General features: G+C 37.2%; 2 protein-coding genes across 5 annotated transcripts; one reads left to right on the plus strand and one right to left on the minus strand.

The window, feature by feature from the left end:
* Nucleotides 1-415: 415 nt before the first annotated feature.
* On the minus strand, nt 416-4,927 carry LOC139971166 (uncharacterized). Its single transcript, XM_071977404.1, has one exon. It carries the CDS (start codon nt 4,698-4,700, stop codon nt 2,754-2,756), a length of 1,947 nt encoding a protein of 648 aa, XP_071833505.1. The 5' UTR covers nt 4,701-4,927; the 3' UTR covers nt 416-2,753.
* A 1,030-nt stretch (nt 4,928-5,957) lies between these two features.
* On the plus strand, nt 5,958-21,749 carry LOC139971173 (BTB/POZ domain-containing protein 17-like). 4 transcript variants are annotated; one of them, XM_071977418.1, is made up of 6 exons: nt 5,958-6,183; nt 12,797-12,823; nt 13,285-13,309; nt 17,446-17,644; nt 19,574-19,764; nt 20,312-21,749. In XM_071977418.1, exons 3-6 carry the CDS (start codon nt 13,307-13,309, stop codon nt 21,404-21,406), a joined length of 1,488 nt encoding a protein of 495 aa, XP_071833519.1. In that variant the 5' UTR covers nt 5,958-6,183; nt 12,797-12,823; nt 13,285-13,306; the 3' UTR covers nt 21,407-21,749. The 4 variants fall into 4 exon arrangements, with proteins under 4 accessions (XP_071833519.1, XP_071833520.1, XP_071833521.1 ...); XM_071977419.1 differs by lacking the exon at nt 13,285-13,309; XM_071977420.1 differs by lacking the exons at nt 12,797-12,823; nt 13,285-13,309.
* The last annotated feature ends 1,769 nt before the right edge of the window (nt 21,750-23,518 follow it).

Raw genomic sequence — 23,518 nt, forward strand, 5'->3', positions numbered from 1 at the left:
TCCCATGCCTAACCCCATCCCCACCCCCACCACTCCCATCCCCTCTAACCCGCACAGACATTGCCTTATGAAGTCACGAATCCAGTTTCAAAGCCTTCTCTATAGATGATAAATACTTCTTTACGATACGATACGATATAACCTCATACCAAGACCATCTTACCAACAGTCAACTGGCAATTTCTTTTCATCCATTAATTGCATGAAACGTATCCAGAGGGAGGGAGACATTTCTCAGGAAAATGGCAAAGTATTGAAGATCGCAAGACTTGATTGAATCGAGTGCACGTGTCCCATCAGGGAGTTTTTATTCCATAACAACTCCCTGGTCCCATGCAGTTACTCACTTGGGCGTGATCCTTACCCAGAATACAACAAATCAATGGCACAAAAGATTACATATCAAATGACAACATTTCAAGTTTATATGTATTTGCAAAAATTGACAACCCTCTTACACTCATCATCATACTAAAACATACATAACATTTACTATTCTTTTCCGAATAATAACCGAAATGTTAGCTGGTTACATGTTGCTGTAGATTTACATGTCACTTGACATACAGTATTGAGGCTAAATTACTTCCTTTTAAATGTATAATAATAGAAACTTTTTCTAAATCTTAAATACAAACATTTCTTCCAAATCAGATTTCTTTCCCCTTCATATTTAGAATGACATCGTTTACATCACATTCTGATATATATACAAACATAGTTTGTGCAATAAGTAGATCGTAGTCTATATTTGGTCAACAAGTCAAGGCTATGAGTGACCTTTTCCATGATATATTTTCCATGTTAAAGAAAACAATTCAGTATATTGTAAATGTAATCAATTTGATAAATTCATTTTCTAACGACTTAATTAGAATCTTAAAAACGGGCAATAAATACAATCACACAAGTTTAATTCACGCAAATATTTAGCAAACTTGTACGTCAACATTATTTCATAACTTAATCAATCTTTCTGAAAAAAAAGTTTGAATTATTTCAAAGTTTTATATGGACATGAAGTGTCAGCTCCAACTTGTCCATGAGCATTATGTTTATGGGGTTTGTGAAAACATTTTAAACTTTGACATTCATTGACCTTTCACATTTTATGTTAATTAATACAATTCCAACATGGTTATGACAGATTTAGCCATTTTGGCATGTACAGTAGGCCTACATAATACTCAAAACAACAGTTTGTCATAGAGGCACAACAGCACATGCTCATGTATGCCCACCACGTTGTAAGCCCATCTGGTGAACACATTTGTAATTCCCCAAAACAGTGTTTGGTTTAAATGACCTCTGACCTTTATTTTTTAGACGCTCACTCACTAAAGCACAAGAGCCTTTGCCCATGTATAAATCCACATACTTGTTGAGGGGGAAAAAATATGACCTTTGACTTCCAGTGACTGTGTGTCCCTCACGTTTAGCGTTAACTAATTATATATTAAATTTGAAGATCTAATTTTCTGCCTGGTATGACATTTAGTTAGCCAGTTTTTAGTGCTAATGACATTTGACCCCATGGTGTTATGACTCACAGAGGTACAACAACCCATGCCCAGGCATACATCCACCAAGTTTGAAGATCATCAGTTGTAGGGAAGTTTTTTGCCATACTTTACGCCACAGAGTTGACCAAGTTTGATCCTTGTTTTCTTTTGACCTTTGACCTTATTACGTCGTATGTCACGGAGACACTTTACATACAATGCCCAACGTTGCAGCAACGAAATTATTGGACACACTTTTTTATTAACAAACACACATTACGTCCAACCACGTTATTGTGTCTCCTACCCACCAACCCACCTACCTTTCCTCTCCCTCCCCCACACACACTTGCATACGTTAACCAAACCAAATTTCAGTTCAGTGTCACAACGGAGTAACTGTGTATTGGATAGCAATTTAAATTCTATACATAACATGTCACTACCAGAAGGGCTGTTATTTTTAGAGGTGATAACGTATATGTAGTCGTTTCTATAGGTAGGCCTATGTCCTTATAAGTGTTACCGTATGCAATAACGGAACCGATATCAATCAAATGAAATAAGATTCATATATCGGTCATTCGTCTTGCGTAGTAGATAACGCGAGCACACTGTGTATCAAGATTTGCAGTTGATTTATTCACGCTAATTAATGTGATTAAATGTGACAAAATCAATGTGACTAATTCAATGTGATCAACGTGATAGTATGCCAAATAACGTTATCAAACATATTGGCCACGGTTGACGATATAAATAATTCTTTGTCATCAAAGTATGTAGTGTTTGACGCAAATATACAAAGGTTTGAATTAACAGCAAGCAACGAGTCTTATATGTTGAAAGTTACCAATAGTTTCCAGTGCATTTATATTAGGACCTACGTATAGATATGCCTACGTGCGGTGACGCAGCCTAATGTTTTAATATTCCAAGCCCAAGTGCATACACTAATTTAAAGCAAAACATGTGTATTGGTAACTTGTAAGTATCAAAAGTAATGAATAGATATGTCCGTCCCTTGTTAAACAAATGTGTACACTAAAATTGAAACTTCTGTAAACTATAGGAGCTAATTTCATTAACAAACACTTGAAATGGTTTTATACTTGGTCATGTACAATTTGCTTGGAATAATTTAGAAGGACACTGAATCTGACAGGAGGGCAAAAAGTCAAACTTTTCTGAAAACGTATTAGGCTATGTTGTATAGTCATGTTAAACGTTGGCACGCTAAAACCAGGATCTTTAATCCTCTGATATTGAATAAACATGGAATAAACCCCTAGAGGAGCAAATAACGAGACACTCCTTTCCATTTCTAGTGGTAACAGACATTAGGGCAGCATCACAACTGGTCTCAAACCTTGCTACAGGAATACCGTACTGAATGTACTGCGCCACACACGCAACCGCATCAGATAACCAAAGCACGAATACGGACTTTTCTCTGCTCCCACAGACTGCTTTGGCCGATAATGTCGTCGTTTTTGGTCCACTTGGAGGTTGAAAGACTGTTGTGGTTTTCCCATCATATTTGTCAACAGCAAAGGCCGTCCCTTGGTCATCACAAAGGAGGTAGGTTTCTGTGGATGAGTGTGAAACAATTTTCGTAATTCGTTGATGACTTTCACCAACTATTGTTTCCCGCGCGTCGTTTATTTCATTGTCATATAATCGTATTTCATTCTTGCCGCTGTGCGAGATTATGATTCGTTCTTCTGCCTCATCTGCGGCTATGCTATTTATAATAGTGCCGTGTGGTATCTTCATACCGTAGGAGTCACCTTTGTTTGTTGACATGTCATATCTGGTGATGACATGGCGCCATGCCATGACGATGGTGTTCTTTCCCAGTGAGATAGCATAGCAAGGTGTGAATGGCGGGAAATTCTGAATCGAAAAGTTTTTCCTCCATCCTAGGCTCCCATCTTTATTTGAAATTATCACATATGTCGCTTGCGTTTCCCTGGAGATCGAGAGAAGTAGCTTACCCGACGGTAACGTCACCATTCCAGTGATGGCGTCCTTTGCCTCATGAATCAGTCCGACATCCCAAGAGGTTTCCAGAACCCACTTGTGATTGCAACTCACGGATCCAATTGAGGGCGTTGTTCCAGAAGGACAAAATCGAAGGAACTGTCGTTTTATCCAGTCGGTGTCAAGCGTGTTCCCCTGTGTTGCAGAGGACACTTTTTGCAATTCTCCGAGATACTCACGACCCGATGTGATGGAAGATACATCTGCTGCAGCTTGGGACAAATAGGACTCAGTCTTCGTGAGAATATCGACAGATCGTGCCATGTCTTTCTTCATCTTCTCTTCCATTAAGTTAAGGGCTGAGGATAAAACTCTACCCTTATCTTCAAGCTGAGAATGAAGTTGCAGACCTTCTTGCTTGATTGATTCTATGAGTTCTTTAGAGACATTGTCGATTAAAATCTTGCCCTTTGAAATTTCTTGATTCACTTCTTGTCTTTTCTTTTCGATCAAATGTAATGCCTCCCGGTCTGAACTTGTCATCTCAGACAAGGAACTCGTCTCTGTTTTCATTCCTTGTTTCAGTTCTGATACAACGTCTTCAAAGCTTTTGATGTGGTGTTGTCGATGTGCCGTGTTAAAGCAAGTATTACAAATAATTTTACCAGCGCAAGAAGTGCACGAATAATACAAAGTCTCTTCGCGGTGTACAGAGCATTTCTGTGATCCAAGCCTTACCTTAGCGGTCTCTCCTTGGGGTGGAGATTCTGAAACATCTTGAGAATCAAGTGATACCACCACGTGACTTTGAAGCACCTTCATCTTCTCATGTTGCGTAACACATGCTAAACAAATGACACATTGACAGGTCTTACAGAACTTTGGTAATTCACCTGTATTTGAGCAAGAGCCACATTGACCAGTCACTTCTTTGGCTCTACCTTGAATCTTTTCAAGAATATCGTGAAGCAAGAAATCCGATTTTAGCATCTTAGCACCACCGGCAGGAACGTTCGTATTCTGCCTACAACAGGGGCATACAATCACACCAACTTGCGCTTTTCCTTTTAAGCAAAGTTCATCCAGGCATTGACGACAAAAGCGATGAAGACAGTCCAAAACCTTAGGATCTTTTAACAGTTCCAAACAAAGGGAACATTGCAGGGCTCCTTCCTTCAATGTCTTGAGAACATCCGTGGTTTGCTCTTGCGCCATTTTGAAACCACATACAGCAACAACCTACCAAATGAAACACATACTGTGACAAGCCTGCAATAAAACATAAAATAGGCTGGTACATGTACTCTAGGTGCGACTTCTCTACAGAATATGTATGCGGATCACTGGCATATAGGCTATGCTAGTCGTAATACTTCCTCTTTCATTGGCTTTAACGTACATAGCCATTGTCAGATGGCAGACGATATGGTTATTTATTGTTACTGTCATGATTTTGCTATGCATGCAAACTTTGAACTTTACCTACACGTTGTGTTTACACAATTTACGATAGAAAATACTACAACAGTAAACGAAGGTGGAATTGAGCAAGTTACTTGTGTATACAGTTTTCAAGGGTTACACGTGAAGATTACTCGTCCCTCCTTGAAAATTGTTATCCAATCAATTATGTTATAATTACGCATGTAAATTTGACGAACAAGGCTGCCGGCTGAGGGTGGGGGTTGGGGTGGGCATTATCCGACGCTGCAGATCGAGTTCCTCGACCAGTTACCCCCTGCCCCTGCTTGTCACCGAATTATTGTTAAAACAGCGGAGAATCATCAAGCAAATCAATGTTCTTAGGGAGGGTGAGGGGAGGGGTGAGGGGAGGGGGCTCATGCAAGTAGGCTGAGAGGACACGTGTTCCAACCATGAAAGAAAGTATTATTATTTATGGATGAAAATGACGATAGTCCACTTAATTGTTAATTTCTTGTAAGTTCTGGGCTACTGTCCTAGTTTAGGTCAAGTTGAAGGGAAGGTACGTGTGGGGGGGGGGGGGTATTCAGACAAACTTTCAGTAGTGTCGAAGGTGTCAGCTATTGTGGATTAACACCGGCGTAGCGTGTCAACCTTCTGCCGGTGTGCCCGCTGAAGGGTCCAATGTGGGCCTATGGCCAACGTCCTGGAAGGGGTCCATGGTGCGAATTCTCTGAAGTTCCTGAAATTTATAACTTTTATGAAGCATTCTCTAGCCCTCCTAGACCCACTGGCAAATACGAAATTAGTTGTATCCATTTCGGTAAATTTGAATACCTATTGAAAATCATGCCTCCCAATCCCGGTGTCTGGGCCCCTAAAAGTACACAGGTGGAACAATTCGAAGCAGCAGAATCAAGTCGGCCCCCGTAGTAACTACCAGGGAGCTACTATTAGATGACGTCATGATGCTATACTTGTCTAGCATATACTTGTAATATTTCGGATAGCGAAGATCCCAACCTTCTGGTCAACCTGGTGTTTTTATTGAAAACATCGAAAAGTCAATGACAAGGCCAAGAAACATCCTGTCGGAGAATTAACAATAAGACTAAGACTAGTAAGAGTAAGAGTGCTACCTGTGACATATTGGAACAAATAATACTGCACTCAGTGAATTCCAACTCAGACTAGTAATAAGCAGAGCACATATCTGGTGTCTTTGCAGACCCATACATGATCTTTCGTTCCATTGTCAGTGAATACATTTGTTGAAGTAAGTTGAAATGTTACAGTGTTACTGTTACTGTGTTGGGTCAGTAGGCTACTGTACTATTACTAGGCCTAACTTACTAAGGTTGTCGGCTACAGTGAACTTTTAAGGCCGTGGCTATTCTTACGACGAGTCGTAACAATTATTTATAAACTATTCTTACGACAAAGGCAAATTCAAGCGCATTAAAGTAAATAAAGCAACTGCGCATGTAGTAGGGGTAACCCTAACCCTAAACATAACCCTAAACCTCAATCCTAACCCTTACCCTAACCCTAACCGGAAATTATTGTTTCTCCTCGTCGTAAAAATAGTACTCCTGGTCATGAAAATAGCAACTGCGCATGCGTAGTCGAGAATTATTGTTACGACTAGTCGTAACAATAGCCACTTTGAACTTTTAAATTCAGAGAGATCGTCATGACCACTATCCTTTTAAAAAGAATAATCGCGCTCCTAACTTCTCAAAATTAACGCATTCCATCCATGTACGATTTCTAGATAGGCTAGGCTTACTACTACTACTAGTAATAGTACCAGGCCTAATTTTAACTAATTATTAGGCCATATAACAGTACTTGGCTGTTGCTATTTTCATCCTCGGGGGGGGGGGGGGATAAGCATGGTGTGCTTGCTTGTTTACAGGACAACAGTCTGTGAGCTGTGGGACTTACCAAGCCATAAAGGAACGAAATTGTGTCTATGCATTCCATCTAAGCAGCCAAATCTTGCTACTGTAAGCGTTCAAATGCATTGGAGCAATTGCAGAATCCCCCGCAACTTACAGTCACACATACAGGGCTTTTTGAGAAGGGCAATATATTGTTTACAATAGGGACTTCTGGTCATAATCTGGGAGATTCAAGAGTTAATTGTGGGATATTCTGCAATGAAGCAGCTTAATTTACTATCATAGTGTTGTGTATTGTATAAAAGTCCAAGGAGCATACCCAAAGAAATGATATATCTGTTTTGTCAATATATTTGTAAGCACTCAGAGGCACTATGGCCCTGAAGACACTCAAGCCAACTCCAGTGTAGGGGGTTATGGGGTCCGCCCAAGAAAAAAGATTTTAGATGTGAAGTGGTGAATTCCTGAGCCATATTTACACTTCAAATTAGTTTTATACAAAGGTCTATATAAGGTTGTGCTAATACCCTTTTTTCCCGTGTGTGTTGAGGTGGAGGGGGGGGGCTTGGGTTGAAAAGGGGAGGGGTATGTACATCCCACCCCTGGATTTAGACCTGTTGCCATGCCCAATATCCCCTGATGGTCAGTTAAATAAGCCTTACATCAGGCATATTAAACCAGGCTAGATTGGGTAAATGAGAATGGGTTATTTAACTCATGATCGGGTAAGTAAGGCAGCAGTGCATCACTTACTGTATGTAACCGACCACAGGTTAAATAAGCACCAGTGCTTCACTTAATGAACTGTTAAATAGGGTTAGGACTAGATATGGTTAGGGTAAGGCTTGAATTATATGAGCCTTACATCAGGCATTTTTAACAGGCTATTATCAGGTAAATAAGCACCCCTTTTAAACCAAAATTGGGTAAATAATCACCAGCATATCACTTACGTAACCGATGATCGGGTAAATAAGCACCAATGAATTGCTTATTAAACTGATGATCAGGTATAAAAGTTAGAAGGCCAATATTATTGCACTAACAATCAGATGAACAACTTCCTCCATAGTAATTTGGTACTGCCATTTGGCAATGGTACCATAATAAATTTAGCAGAAAAATTGGCAATCAAATTATTTTCAATTGTTACACATTCCAAGGACAAGTAAACAATTTAGTTTTTTGCTAAAAATGTTATAAAAAGGTAAAGTAGGGATTTTGTAAGAACTCTTCCATCTTGACATCACAGACCACCTAGCCTGCTACCTACTTTATGTATGTAATTGTTATTAATGAAGAGCTTATCAAGCAAAGGTTTGCCATTTCAAACAACAATAAGACAGACTATTGCAGATTTATGTAATTAATCAAAAGTTATAAGAATTTCTTAATGCATCATCTTACTTTGTGTTTAGTCCAGACAAAGCATGTATCGTGCATTCACTGTGTAGTAGGTAGTAATAACTGATTAAGCTTTGGTTCTGCTGTAATTATTGGATTCGATGATAATCGTAACCTTTGCATTCATGATCGTGTATGTATGTGTATGTCTGGGGGTGTCTGTGTGTGTGTGCTTTTGTGATGCCCAGTTTGTAAACACAATATCTCAAGAAGGGATGGTCTGACCAATTTCATATTTAATGTGTAGAAGTACCACATTGAGTACAAGAAGCCTATTGTTTTGATGGAGGTCAATGGTCATTTGGGGTCACCAGGGGTCAGATTGTGATGACCCGGTAAACACGATATCTCAAGAAGGGAAGCATGGGCAGACCTCATATGTAATGTGTAGTTAGTACCACATTGAGTACAAGAAGTGTAGTGTTTTTGGTGGAGGTCAAAGGTCATTTGGGGTCACCAGAGGTCAAGATGAGAAAACCTTGTAAACAGCATGGGCAGACCTCCTATTTAATGTGTTAAAGTACCACATTAAGTACAAGAAGCCTATTGTTTTTGGTGGAGGTCAAAGGTCATTTGGGGTCATAATAGGTCAAATTGTGAAAACCTTGTAAAGATGAACATGATATTTTAAGAAGGGAACCTTGGGCAGATCTCATATTTGGTTTGTAGATGTACTATATCAAATTTAAGGAGCCTATTATTGCTTTTTTTGGTGGAGGTCAAAGGTCATTTGAAGTCAACAAACGCTAAACATTTACTTCACTCCCCTCTTACCTGTCTCTGTAGACTAACGCACATTCCTAAACATAATATCGCATGGAAGCTTGGACAGATACCATATTTGGTATGTAATTGTACCACATTGACTACAAGAAGCCTAATGTTGTTGGGGGAGGTCAGTGGTCGTTTGAGTTCACCAGGGGTTAAATTTCGAAACCATGTAATAATTACACAATAATTCAACAATGGATGATAAATGTCATATTTAGTATGTTGATGTATCTGTCACATTTAGTACAAGAAGCCTGTTGTTGAGGGTCAACGGTCATTTCAGGACAGCCTGATACTTGTTTGAAATATTTGGAATTCGGTGATCTTAACTGAAGCAGTTCTAAGGGTTTCAAATTGTAGAAAAACATAAGATGTTGTATAATGTTGTGAACTTGCTTTAAACTGATCATCCATTCTATGAAGAAAAGTGTACCCATAACTAGTTACTCCTTAGCTCTGCTGCTTGCTTGATTTGATCAAAAGCCTGTATGACCAGGTTTGGTGGATCGATGGGAGGGGGGGTGGGGGGGTTGTGTGCAGAAGGTCCAGGGGATGTAACCTCCACGTTTAATTATGAAAACCTGAAAGTGTCCCTTTTCATAAACCAAAGTGTCTCTCTGTTTATACTTCAAGAATGTAAAAGAATCTATGCGATGGTGATGGTGTGTGTACGTGTATGTGTGTTCAGTATGTGACAACTGTTTTGAAATGCACAGTAAGATTTCATATGCATCTCAAATTTGACTGTATATTTCTTTGGATTTGTTCTCTAAGCATTACCCATATTGCCATTCCTTGTGCAATTTGATGTCTGATGTAATTTCACGAAGGGTAAAACTTGCTTAAACATATTTGTTGTGTAGAGTTACAGTACCTTTAATAGTGAAACTTATGCAAGAGCCCTTTTTATTTTGTAGGTGGATGTCAATGGTCTTTTCAGTTCAATAAAAGACAAAATCTGAAACCTTTTAAGACAAACTCCAGCAGCACTGTACTGTAAATTGTGATTGAATTGGATACTAGTTATGTACGTAGGTGGTTCTGCATTAGTGTAAGAACCTTGTTGATCACTTGAAGTCAATAAACAGGCATACCTTACATACATGTGCATAAATTTGTTATTAACTATTGTTTAACTTGATAAAACTTTTTGGATTTACTTGACTCCTCTCTAACCTGTCTCCAAACAACACCTATGCATTATAAATGCATTTCAATCTACCTTAAAACTTACACAAATTTGTACCTTTTTAGCATTGGGCCTACATTGAACCACTTCTGGGTCAGTATCCGCACCTCTTTTAGCATTCTACGAACACCGTGATCTACTAGTTCTGTCTCGATTTTAACATCATTCTGAATCTCATCGTTATTGTCCAGTGTTGTGAATTGTTATCATTCTCTATCAAGTTGTTTGCAGACAGGTAGCCTAAGTATTTATGTTCATAAATACCCTACTACCCTATTAAACCAGACAAAGTTTGGGGTTTTCAATCCAATTATCGTCACCATGATCACTTGGCTGTGTTAAATGTCAGAAACAATCACTTTGTAGACATCAAATCCTCAGTATGTAAATTGTGTATTGTAAAGGCTACATCACTTCACTGCTGCTAGAGTCCTTGCTACAGACTGAGATGTCAGAAACAATAACTTGTATTATCAAATCCTTATTGTCTTAGTTATATACATCTTAATCAACATTCACTTTACCATTTATACTGCCTCAATCCTTTCTGCAGATTGTAATTATGGCTGTGAACTTATCTCTGTTTATATCCTGGGATATAATGTTATCACTTGCCAAGGTCAGGGCTGGGTCGGCCTGATTAGAAATAATTTCCTTCATAAGTTTTGTTTCAGGTCATTTCCTGCTTGTCAGTCATTCTGATCCTAGAGTTGTCATATATGCGACTGTCTCTGTTGAGGGCTATAGGGACTGCCACAAGAGTATAAAAGCAATTTGTTGCAAAAGTTGGTGAAAGATGTCAGCAAACCTCTGACTAATTATTCAAAATGTGATTGCAATTATTTTAACTGAATTCCATGATAAGTTTTTTTGAATGAGTGAGTAAATTTATTACCTAATTTGATTCATTCTCAGTAATTGGTTGTCCAGACTCTTTTCTTTATTTAGTATTAATCACATGTATGCAAATGTTGAAAACTTCCAAATTTCGGGACTTTTATTACGTACTTATTTGAAATGAATCTTGACTCGTCCAGCTAGGTCAATGAACTACGTATTGTTATGGAAGCCTTGAGAATGAATAACATAAAGAAAATTACTCAACATCAACTGAAAAAAAACTGCTTTAAGTGAAGTGGCTGATCTCTTAAATATCAACTATGTGGTATTTAAGTCCCACATCGTTTTATTTTAAAATTTAGTTATCATAGTTTAAGTCTATATGTGAATTGAGAGCAGTGACAAAAAAAAATACTTAAACATAATACTAATACATAATAATAAACAGGGATGTGTAAGATGATTGGCAGACCAGTTTGTCAGGATTTATTGCGCTCTACGTTCTGTTCCAATACACTTTCATCTCAATGTACCTGGTGGGCTGGAAACCTTTATTATGCAACCAACCTTCTTTCAGTCATAGATATATGCAACAGTAAGGGAAGCACAAAACTTACAGACTATTAAATCTTACATAGCTATATGATATGATCACAATACAGGTAACACATTGACACCACTACCTAAGACAAAAATCAGGTAAATATCGCAGAGTTTAGAGGGCAGCAAATATACACTATACGGTATGACCACAGATAATCTGATGAGGAAATTAAAAATTTGTAAAAACAGTTCGTTGTTAGTAATACTTGTATATATTGGCTTGTTCCTTTGAACAAAGGCTTATGAAGACATTAATTAGTCTTAATTTCCATCCTAGATATATTATTATCAAGTTTTATCAGCATTCCAGAAATTGAGATGTAGGTTGGTTAGGGGAGGGAAGGGTGTTAGGAAAGGGGAGGTGCATTGTGTTTTGAGTGCAAGGAAAGAATGGCTCACCACATCTTTTCCCTTGCCCACACTCGTTATTTTTCATAAACACAATTTCCTTTTAGGACGATTAAAATTAGAAATTTCTGAAAGAAATTGACTTGAATCCTGAACATGTGGAAAATTGGAAGTATTTAAACATTCTTATGAAATTTTTTATTTGTCCTACTAGAGTAGTAAGGACATATTTATGTGATTTTGTATATGTACAGTATACCACAGAAAGACCAAAAAACAAAAACAGACGAAAAATCACAGTCTGAAGTTTAGTTGAGCATTGACCCAACCAACCTTGAACTTTTGTTATCATCAAATATGCCAATGTCGATCTAATTTGTTCTGTAACCCCTGATGCCCTGGTGGGTAATTAGAAAGATTTGGTAACTAGGTCATCCTTTGTTTCCTAAATATAGTGTTTAAAATCTACCCACACAAACAGTAAGGCCTCTCTGAATGCAGAAAGTCTTCTCAAGCATTTTCGATAAAATAACTGTCACAGAATTTTTTTCCAGCCAGCAGTCTGGGCAATGGATATGATAGTTTTGCTTTGTAAAGTTTTGCTTTGTAATATCTAATTTTTTGGGTTGGTGACAGGGATTTCACTTCTTTGTGTCCAGTGAGCTGTATTATGTGACTAACTTGATTATACATAGCTTCCTTGGCACTGCCCGACCACCAAACAAAGACCATTGACTAACAAGCTCTAATTTAATCCTTGTTACCCCCACTGACAAAGAGGAAACTGATAATAAACTTTGCTCAAATGTGGCTCTGTTTTTTTTCTACAGCTAAAGGAAATCACTTCACCATAAAAGGTTGGTCGTGCATTTTGGGCTTGTTTTGTTTCTCGTCCTTTTTTTTTGTAACCACTTTTGTTGTCTCTTTGTCCACTCAGTGAATCAATTATGGAACTGACCATTTTGAATCATTTTACTCAGATGACTGTATGCTGTCACATGGGAAGTGAGCACTCCAACACTGAGCATTGCAACCAAGATCGTTTATCATTGTTTACCTTATGTGTCGGTCACATTATAGCCAATTCTTCTGTCTACGTGCTTTGTTAAAGTGTTTTTGTGAGTGTGTGTCTCCTTGAAGCTTGCCAAATGGGTTTTGCAGTTGTTCTCTTCAGCACTCATTAAGTAATTTACTTCACAGCTTTTGTTTTCATGCCACTCAAAAAAACTTATCTTGGTGATGCATCTTCAGTTTGTTGTGTGCAATTTTAATGAGAATAACTCTGTGTCTTTTTTCCCACTGGAATGGTTATTGGCAGCATAAATGTGGATTTCGTAAAGATGGTAAGTGCCGAGTTCTATCCTTCAAGTTAATATTCCTTTTTGTTATCATTTTACACAGCATTCTTTTGTGGAAGTTTTAAGATATTTTCGTTCAGTTTACCAATTTCTGTAAGATTTTCAGTTTTGTATAGGCTACTCCTATACTGTTCACTGTAGTAAAGTAATATGCATACATTAGTTTATACGTTGTGACTATAAATTTCAAAAGAGGAAAACATGTGGGAGAGGGAGAAGGGTGGGGGGGGGGAGAGGGATGGGATATGGAAGGAGGATAACTTACAACAAACATTCATTTATGCTGGCTCACAAAGAGCCCTTAGGTTGTAAAATTTAACAGTTCCTACTGTAGTTTTCCTAGTTGTAGGCTCTAAACAGTATTATTAGATATTGTGTCATTTTCAGAAATTTTCCAATTAAAATTATAGTATATTAAAGGGGGGGGGATTATATTTTAGTTTTAAGGCACATTCTGACTTACTTTGCATCTGCATCTTCACGAAAGGTTCACAAAAAAAATTCTGTAGTTGTAGAAATCTTTCAAAGCCTTAAAAAATTCATTCGCATCCTAAGATCATTTACCGTACATGTGTTTGTCAAGCCAACAGCTTTCCTTTTTTTGCCTTTTACAATTCTAATCATCTGTTAAACTTGAATAAAGCATTTTCCTGCAATAACACTACATTGATTAGAGCAGAAGCACAGCTAGGAGAAAGCTTTGGACGTGTCTCTTGCTCTATCTCTTCATTGGTACTAGTAAATTAGTTTGGTATGCTGGTTATCAAATTGTTAAAATAAACTTTCTTCACTATCTTTGAAAACTCTGCAGGTGGGTCTATGGTTTAAAATTTTTCTGTAGTATTAACTGGAGTATATCTTTATTCCTACCCACCTCCACCCCTCCGAACAAAGATAAAATTTTTTGGATAATTTACGTTCATAGATTCAATTATTGGTAGTTACTGTTGCACGTAAGAAACATGCTGTCTTAAACGATTGCCTAATATATACTTGTTACTTGAATGTCCAGGGAATATTTTTTCAAATACTTAACAAAACTCATGCAAGACCAGTTTAAAGTGACAAGACTAATAAAATATGGCAAAGGGATGGGGGGGGGGGGGGGGTTGTTATCTTAGTTGAGAGGTTATTTATCTTCTGGCCTTCATTTAATAACGAACGCAGGATTCCTATGTACATCAGCTACATTGAAACACACTGGAAAACATTTCTTTTTAAATTTTGTTTTGTTTTGTCAGTGTTCTCAATGAAAATTATTTCACTAAATCTACCGAGAAATTGATAGCGTCTTTCAAAAATAAAATTGCATAGTTTCTCTTAAGTTTCTCACTTTAGAATTTACTGTCGTGGCATGCTGTAATTGTGAAAACTTCCAATTTTTTTTATATTTGTATAATTTATCGGAGATCTTTTGACTCAATTTATTCTCTTCCAATATACTGTACCATTGTGAAATGATTCTTGGTGTACAATGGTCAAAATAAATGCAGTGTGTATGTGCACTATACAGATATTTTTGCTGACCAAAATGTAATGGCCAAGCTACATGTGTTGCAGACTTTGGAAAATAAACTGAATATAAACACAAATTTTGTAAGATGAAAAAAAAAAGAAGACATTTCTACCAAGCAGAAGTTGATTATGACAAATATGTACTGCATGGTATCTGTGTCATTACAGTTAGTGAAAACCACATCCATATTATCTAGCCTATATTGTTAGTATATATAATGAATGCTAATGTACCATTTATATTGCAGGGAGGTGGTACTGGAATAGCAACCATCTTTAATAAACCATATTTTGCATTTCATTATACAGTAAACACAAACATGAATAGATGTAAAATATGAAAGTCAAGTAAGATCATACTGTCGTTCCCTGATGTCATTTCGAATTTTTGCTGTATTTCACAAATATAAAGGAATATGAAAACCCTGATAAAACATCAGAAGAAAGTAATATTGCTGTTGACTAAAATGTAATTTTAACAAAAGTTAAATGGTGTATAGAGTGTGTTTATGTCTCTTAAGGCTGTTGGTAAATTCTTGTGTGGTAAATGACAGTCGCGAGTCTTAAAGTAAAGATTAAGCATAAAATAAAAAGAAATCCTCTGCATGCATCACAGAATTGAGTATACTTTTTAATATCCATGAAAGTGTAAATTGTCACTTGCGGTAATCCATTTCGGAAGAAAGTCATCAGAGGAAAAGTTGCATATTAAACCATTTTGTTTAGAGGTAGTGTTAGAGTAGATTTAAGCACTTAAATTTGAAAGAGAGAGTTATGATCACTGTGTAATCTAGTATACAGTTAAGTAATGTAACATAGCATAACTTGGAACTGATTCTGTGTGTTTGTGATTGATTGTTTGGAAGGGGAAGGGGTACAAGAGGGTGATGGAGGGGTGGGGAAAGATCTCCCTAAGCTCTTACTTGCTTCCACCCTTTGGTTGGTTGTGTAATGTATATGTGTAATATCGCTCCTATCAGGGAGTTGTTGCTCCTATTGAACATTTATTGTACTGTATACTGAACCTTTGATATCTTGAGCAAGGAAGATATATATATTTTTTAGAATGGAATGCAAAACCAGTTATCTTTCTAGGAGTATTAGTCATGTGCCTAACTATCATCTCAGCAATCCAACTGTATTCTTAGGCCAATATCCCTGGTTACCAGTTCTTGATAAGGGTTAAAAGCCTCTACTGTACCTTGAATACTGTGTAAACCCAGGATCACATCTTTAAGATTAACTGGATATAAAGATCTTCAAGAGCATTTTACCTGTACACATTTACAGTAATAGTGCTGTGTCCGGCCAACAATTTAAAGTACAGTACGACCAAATTTGTTATCTTTGACTCATATTAATGAAAGTTTAATTTAAAATTGTTGATATCATCATTCTTGCTTTTGCTCCAAGTTTAAGCTTTCTGGTAATGGGGAACATTTTCATCAATTTCAAAAAAATTCATTTTTGTAGCCTTGCATGGTGTAGTTTAGATTCAGTACCATTGCAAACTTTGAATACTGAAAGCTGTAGTTTAGACTAGAACTCTATGTACTTTACTTCATCTCATCATTCATGTAGAAGTATCAGATGCATGACGCTAGAGCTACGGTAAAAAGTCTAGAAGCTTCCATTTGTTATCATGCAAAATTTTGTATTATATACCATAGATGAATATTCAATTATTTGTTGGTTTTATACTATTGTTTAATACAGTAATGTTGCCTTTCTTCCATGTTTCAAAATGGAAGTTCTTCTTGTCTCTCCACTGGTAAAAGAAACAAAAAATATATAAACAGCAACTAGACATATACAGTTAAAACCAACACAAAAACAAAATATGTGAAACCCTCCAAAATAAAAAAATGTGAGTTGTACAAATTCATGCAGATCACAATTTAAAAAGTGTAATAGTAATTTATGGGATTGCAAACTTCTGCTTGTGTTACATGCCATTTTGTCTTTCAGAGCTTTAAGGTGTGCACAGTGCCAAAGTTTCAAAGTTACTACAATGTTTTTAGTCATTACGTGCCCTAATTCCTTCCCATTTTGGATTATTTAATTCACTTCATTCCATTTTAAATTGGTCGGTAGACAATGGAAAATCTGAAACATTTGAGTTGATTCAATTGATTTCTATAAATCTACAAATCATGTGGTCTATTTGAGCTATTTTAATAAGTTCATTCCATCTTCTACTGAGTACTGTACATGCTTGCAACACTTTTCAAGTAGATCATGAAAAATTTAATGTTGAAACTTTCGAGGGACGTTGTAAAAGAAACATCTGTTAGTGCAGGTCGCATTTAACTATTAGTGTAGTTTGAGATAGCTCAACAGATTAATTCACAAACTGCAAATAGTGAACAGGCATTTCACAGTAACTTTTCATAGTTTAAATTACGTAATGGGCAACTGAAAAGAAGATATTCAAGAAAGACTCCTAATCCTGCTCCTTGGTTGGACTGTCACATACTGTATGTACTGTATCAGCACTAAATTGCAAGGCTGTCTGAATTCATCCTTCTAAGCTGATTTCAGTACATTGTGGTAATAATAAGTAGCTATTCGTCTGCAATTCTCTCTCTCTCTGTTCCATTGTTCAGACGGAGGCCCGTGGCAACCACATTGGCCACAGGATGATGCCTGCAGCAGGTGTTCCTGGAGGAGTTATTGCTGCAGTGGGTGGGGCTAACGAGCCACCGCCCCTCCCGGCGGTCTTTGTGAATTCGTCCAGTCAGCTGCAGCCTCCGATCACCGTCTCAGGGAATCAGGAGGACGATGATGACTCTGTCTCCTCAAATGGTCAGTGACAGATTTAAAAAAATGAAGAATGTCTCAAAGTTCTCTGAATTTGAGATTGAATGCTTAAAATCTGAATTGAAATTATAAAATATAAATTGCCATTGGGGTTGTGGGAGAGGGGTGATGAGGGACAGGGTGGCATTTTACAACACTCAAGGGTCCAATTCCAGAATGCGTATTTAAAAAGAGATGATATTTCTTTCATGCCCTATCACCATGGTTCATGGTATTAAACAAACACATTTTAATGCAAATAACCTCCTCGAAATTAATGAAGAATGAGTTGTCATTATTACGCAGATTCATTCAAAATTGACCAGGTATCCGTCCATTCATAATTTACAGTTGCCATTAATACTGTACAGTAGCCGCATAAGCGCTGTGCAATCAAATCTGCAGGTTCACTCCACAGTATGGCACATGTACCATAGAACTTACAGTGGGTTTAATAATTCACGTTCTATTCAAATATTCCAGACGGTAGATGAAACATTATTACCGCAGTAACGCGTCACAAGCTAGAGTGGAGAGCAGAGGCAAATATACCTCAATAATGTGGGCTTCACATACGATGAAAAGTAATAAAGCTTCGTTTGAATTTGGAGGAGTCAGTGAACTTTCACTGCCATATGATTTTCCCATTAATACCTGTAGCTGGTTATTGATGTACCTGAGTGGTAGATGCATTGCATTGCATGGATGTCTTCTAGGAGTGAATTGTTAATAAGTTTTATGTATTGCTCATGATTCATGGAAAACATACCAAAGAAAGGGGATTTTTTTGTGGTTATCTATGCAATACTGCATGTTCTGTTGTTAACAGGAGCATAGCATTAAAGTTTCCATGTGTCAGTGACAAGAACATATTTATAGTTACTTTGGATAAAACAATGTGTGGTGAATGTGGTCTTTGTCAGTTGCTATCAGTACGTATATTCTGCCCTCAAAACCTGTTAGCAAGAAATTTGAGTCTGTATCGGGAATGGATTGATTCATAATTTACCAGCATGCCAGGTATGTGTCATTACCTTGTCTTACCCTTTCCTCAACTCCCAACCCCCCCCCCCCCCCTCACTGCCTCACCAACACACATACACTTTCTCCTTCTCCTCCGAAAGGTGATTCTTATGCAGTTCTGTAGAATAAAATAAAATTTGACATATATAAATTTGAGTGAATGAAACTTGCTTTTGATTTGCTTTAAATGTTAAGAGGACCAAAGATTGTGAAGAGCTTTTCAGTTTTTACCTTTAAAAGAGTAAGAGAGTAAGAGAGAAAGCAGTGCTTTTGCACTGAGCAGGACTACCCTCATTAAAGATGACAATAATAATTTTTTTTTAAAAAGTACACTGAATTTTCTGCGATTCTCTCTTACCTACATGTACCTCCTCTCTCCTATTACACTTTCTCATCTTAACATGCAGTCAATACAAATTTACTGCTGTAAGGAGCAGTTTACAGGTGGTTGATTCACTGTGCTTCAGTATAAAGTTCAGTGTAGTAATTCAAAGTTTTCTTGTTTCTGTACTGTGTTTATATGCAGCATATAACCTATATACCACATTACTGTACATTTAAATGTATGTATTGTATGCACAGTGCGATGTATGTGGGCAAGTACAAACTACAGTAAAGCTTTTATCTATTTGTTTGGAATATTGCTATTCTGTAATTAGCAATTTGGAGACATTGTAGATATTAAATGACTATAAAACAATGCCACTTATTCATAATTTTAACCAAACATTCCATTAAGTGATTAATACGATAAAGTACGTTGTCCAAAAATAAGATTGTGACTTAATTCACTTTTGTTTTCCAGGAAAGTTTATTCATGTAAACAATTGCCCATAACTGCCATTGTTTCTTTGTGTAGAAACTTGGTATACAGTGCATTTACCTGTCCCTTTTCTTCTTTTTTCCCTGTAGGAAAGGACTGTTTTGGAAATGAGCGTCAAGCACTCCGGGACCTGGAAAGGTTTTTCAACAACACCTTGATGAGTGATATACGCCTCAAAGTAGACTTTGAAACTTTCCACGCCCACAAGTTGGTCCTGGTGCGTTCTAGCGAAGTCTTTGAGAGGATGTTCAGTTCAGACTGGACGGATCCAGCTAAGCAGGTACAGTCATTCTCTACTTCATAAATGGTTTATATGTTATAAAAATTGAAATATTAATTGTTATTAAAACAGATAATCTTTTTAAAAGATCATCGAAGGTGTAACACAGCAAATATTTTGTGCACTCCTAGTGTGACCTATGATCTATGTTATATGTGTCTATTCATTGAACTAAATTCCTTTCCAAATCAAGTCAGTTTACAATGACCATCTACTTGATCCACCATTTGGTATGTGAGTCATTAAATCTGCATTGTTGGTTTTGCATTCTGCTATATTTACAAGAACTCTATCACGGCCGGTGCACAGCAGTCTATTTCTGAGCGAATCTTAGTAAGGTACTTAGAATTAGTAAATCCGTTTTTTCCCTAATTGTGAAGGGGATAAATATCACCCCCAAAATAGTATCAAATTTTTATTTATAAAAAAAGGCTTGTCAGAAATTTACATGTTTTTGGGTGGTTTTTGGTTTTATTTAAATATTTTTTTATCCAACACGAGGATTCAACTTGCTTATTGGTTGGTTTCTCTTTCATTGTAATTGCAGGAAATAGAGTTAGTAGAGGAACCAGAGTGCACTGACATCTTTCCAGCGTTCTTGAGGTATTTATACAGCTGTCATATCAAACTGACCCTTGAGAATACTCTACCGGTCCTCATGCTGGCGGACAAGTACAACGTTGTCGATCTACGGCAAGTCTGTATAGGCTTCGCGACACAGAACATCATACCTAAATTGCCATTAAAGGATGTTTTCCACATCTGGTACCAGTACGCGACAAAGTGCTACCACCAGAAGCTTATACGAGCCTGCATCATAGCGCTGTCACCCAAAGCAGACGACATCATCTCTCAGCAGGAATGGAGCCAGGAGTGGATCGCTCTAGACAAACATCAATTGATTCAGTTTCTGAAGAGCTCAGACCTGGCTGTCAGAAACGAACTGACCTTGTTCAGGGCGCTCCTCAAGTGGATAGAATCACCAAAGTATCCCGAGAGGAGCAAAGACATGGAGAAACTCCTGGGGGAACTGATCGAGTTCATAAGATTTCCCGTAATGACCGCGGAGCAGTTGGAGCATCTCGAGAGGTTGCGAGTGGTGGAACAGTACCACAGCATCTTCGTGCCGCATCTCCTGGAGGCCTACAAGTATAACGCTCTCACGCTGGAGAGCAGGGCGGCATGCAAGGACTCGTGCACACCGAGGTACATGGTAAGAAACTACACAGATCTCAGGTGGGATAAGCGGATAGTCCTCTCAGATTACTCAAAGTTTGTCAAGTTCACTGAGGTGATGCCAAGGTTTTCGACCAGGTCGTCATCGTACCCTCACACCAGTTGGGATTGGGAGGTGAAAATCTACCCAAAGGGTTCCTCCTCCAACAATGAGGACTTCAGGGTGGTCCTTTACTCCAATGTGGTTCTGGACCAGCCGAGAGCAGTGGAGTACATGGTCTCCATCGTCAACAACGAAGAGGTGTTAACGACAGTCACCGGTAAAAAGAACTTCACAAAGTCAAGATATTTCACTGATACAGATATCGACAAGAAAGTCACAGTGGATAAATTGATGGCTGAGAATTCTCCTTACCTAGTGGACGACAACCTGCATATTCAAGTGAGAATTAAGCCGATCCTGTGAAAGTGGTTGTTATAACCGTAGGCTCGTAACATTAATTATTTTTTACTTATCTCTGTTTTTTTAAGTTTCGGTGCTTTTTCCTGTAATACCTTTTCACAAGGTAGTTTTATTTATTTCAGTGCAAGAATGAAGGGTAGACTAGTTGGAGAGTGTGCAAACATATGAAAGTACTTATAAAGTAGCTTCTCGAGAATCTTGTATGCCATCAGTTAAACATAATACTGTTATCTCGAATCTCAAAGTTCTATTACTTCCAGGGTTCACATTCTGCAGTTTGCTTGAAAAAAACAAAAACTAGAAATGAAAGAAGTAAACAGGTACTACATTTGGCATTAAAAGTCAATATTGGAACCCTCAGTTAGATTTGTCACCGAAACTTGCAAGCAACAAACAAGAATCAGTGGCATGCACAGAGAGAAGGGGGGGGGGCATAGCCACTCACCTCAGTCCCTTTTCAGTCGGGAAGAATTGGACCACTCCTCAGGGCCCAGGAAGCCCTTCCATAATGTTTCATGCCCCTACCTAAACTCAGTCTGTTGGAATCTGTAATTTGGCCCCCACCTTTTGAAATCCTGTGCATGTTACTGACAAGACTTGTTTCTAAAATGATCAGGCATTCTAAGCAAAAACAAGCATCATTCAAGCATAGGCAAGAAATTGATCCAAAATGGAGCTGTCGTAATATGCTATTATAAGAAGTATGTTGCAAGCAGACAAATCTTATAAAAGACTGCCTAACATGCCAATGCTTTGAACAAATATATCATTCACAAATTTATAAATTATTTTCACCACTTTGGAACGATTAAAGGAGGTGTTTAACCGGTCGAGTCAGAAATAGGTGGTAAGATTCAGACAGTCGGAGTGAACTGAAATGTAGTATATGTTGATATATTCCATGGCTAACAATTCCAGTATCAATAGAAATTAACGTGTAGTGTGTATGGTTATATCTTGACCAAAAAAGTAGCTTTATTGGCGCTTAGTGCAATGTTTTTTTTTGTTTCTTTTTTATTAATTTATTCCAATTGTTTCTTTCCATTTTAACGTTTTGTAAAAGATATTTATTTCCAGGCATTCAAAAAACTATTTTGCTTTTTTTTTCCTCCCCCATTTTTTTCCAGTATTCATTAAGTCATTTCTTGTTTTTATTACTTTTTATTATAAGTGAAGAACTGTTTATCATTCCACATTTTAGTTGTTCAAACATTGAAATTGAAGTACATCTGTAGAAATCACACAAAGAAGGACTGTATTGGTTGGATGGTTTTGAAAGATGCCTGGTAATAGTTACAAACTCGAAAACTATATTCATCCTAATTTGGCCGTTAGTATAAGCCCATTGTTCCAACAACTGTTGACTTATGCAAGCCATTATCGTAGAGAGCAATGGATGCAATTTCGCTGGTAGGTTTTTTTTTTCATGTGAATTGGCTGCTTATTATGGATTTGTAAGTACAACAGGAAATGAACACCGGCAAGAAAAGTCACAACTGGAAAAAGATTTTCAAGAGATTTCAAGTTGATTATTTATGAGTGTGCATGCATTTAATAATAAACGTGCACAATTTATTTCACAAATCAATGAAGAATGACCAACCAATGCAGATCTAGTGTTTTCATGCATGTGAAATTGGTAGTGAAAATTAAATGATGGCATAATGAAGGAAATAGATTGATTCCCTGTTGTGTACCATATATATATATATATATATATATATGTATATATATATGTATATATATATATATATATATATATATATATATATATATATATGTATATATGTATATATGTATATATATATATATATATATATATATATATATATATATATATATATAAATATATAAATATATATATATATATATATATATATATATATATATATATATATATATATATATATATAAATGAAAATCGTAATGAGTTGGAAAATCAAGAACAGTGAAAAAACTTTCAGCCTCCACCGGGATTCGAACCACGGGCCTTCCGCTCTGTACGCGGACACCCTAACCACTAGGCTATGGACGCTGATTGTATGTCCAGAGGTTCGAAACCGGTAAGGAAGGTCGTAATTCCTCTGTAGGCGTTTGTCACCTGTATCGAACAAT

The sequence above is a fragment of the Apostichopus japonicus genome, chromosome 8 (genome assembly GCF_037975245.1).
Source record: "Apostichopus japonicus isolate 1M-3 chromosome 8, ASM3797524v1, whole genome shotgun sequence".
Lineage (NCBI taxonomy): Eukaryota > Metazoa > Echinodermata > Holothuroidea > Aspidochirotida > Stichopodidae > Apostichopus > Apostichopus japonicus.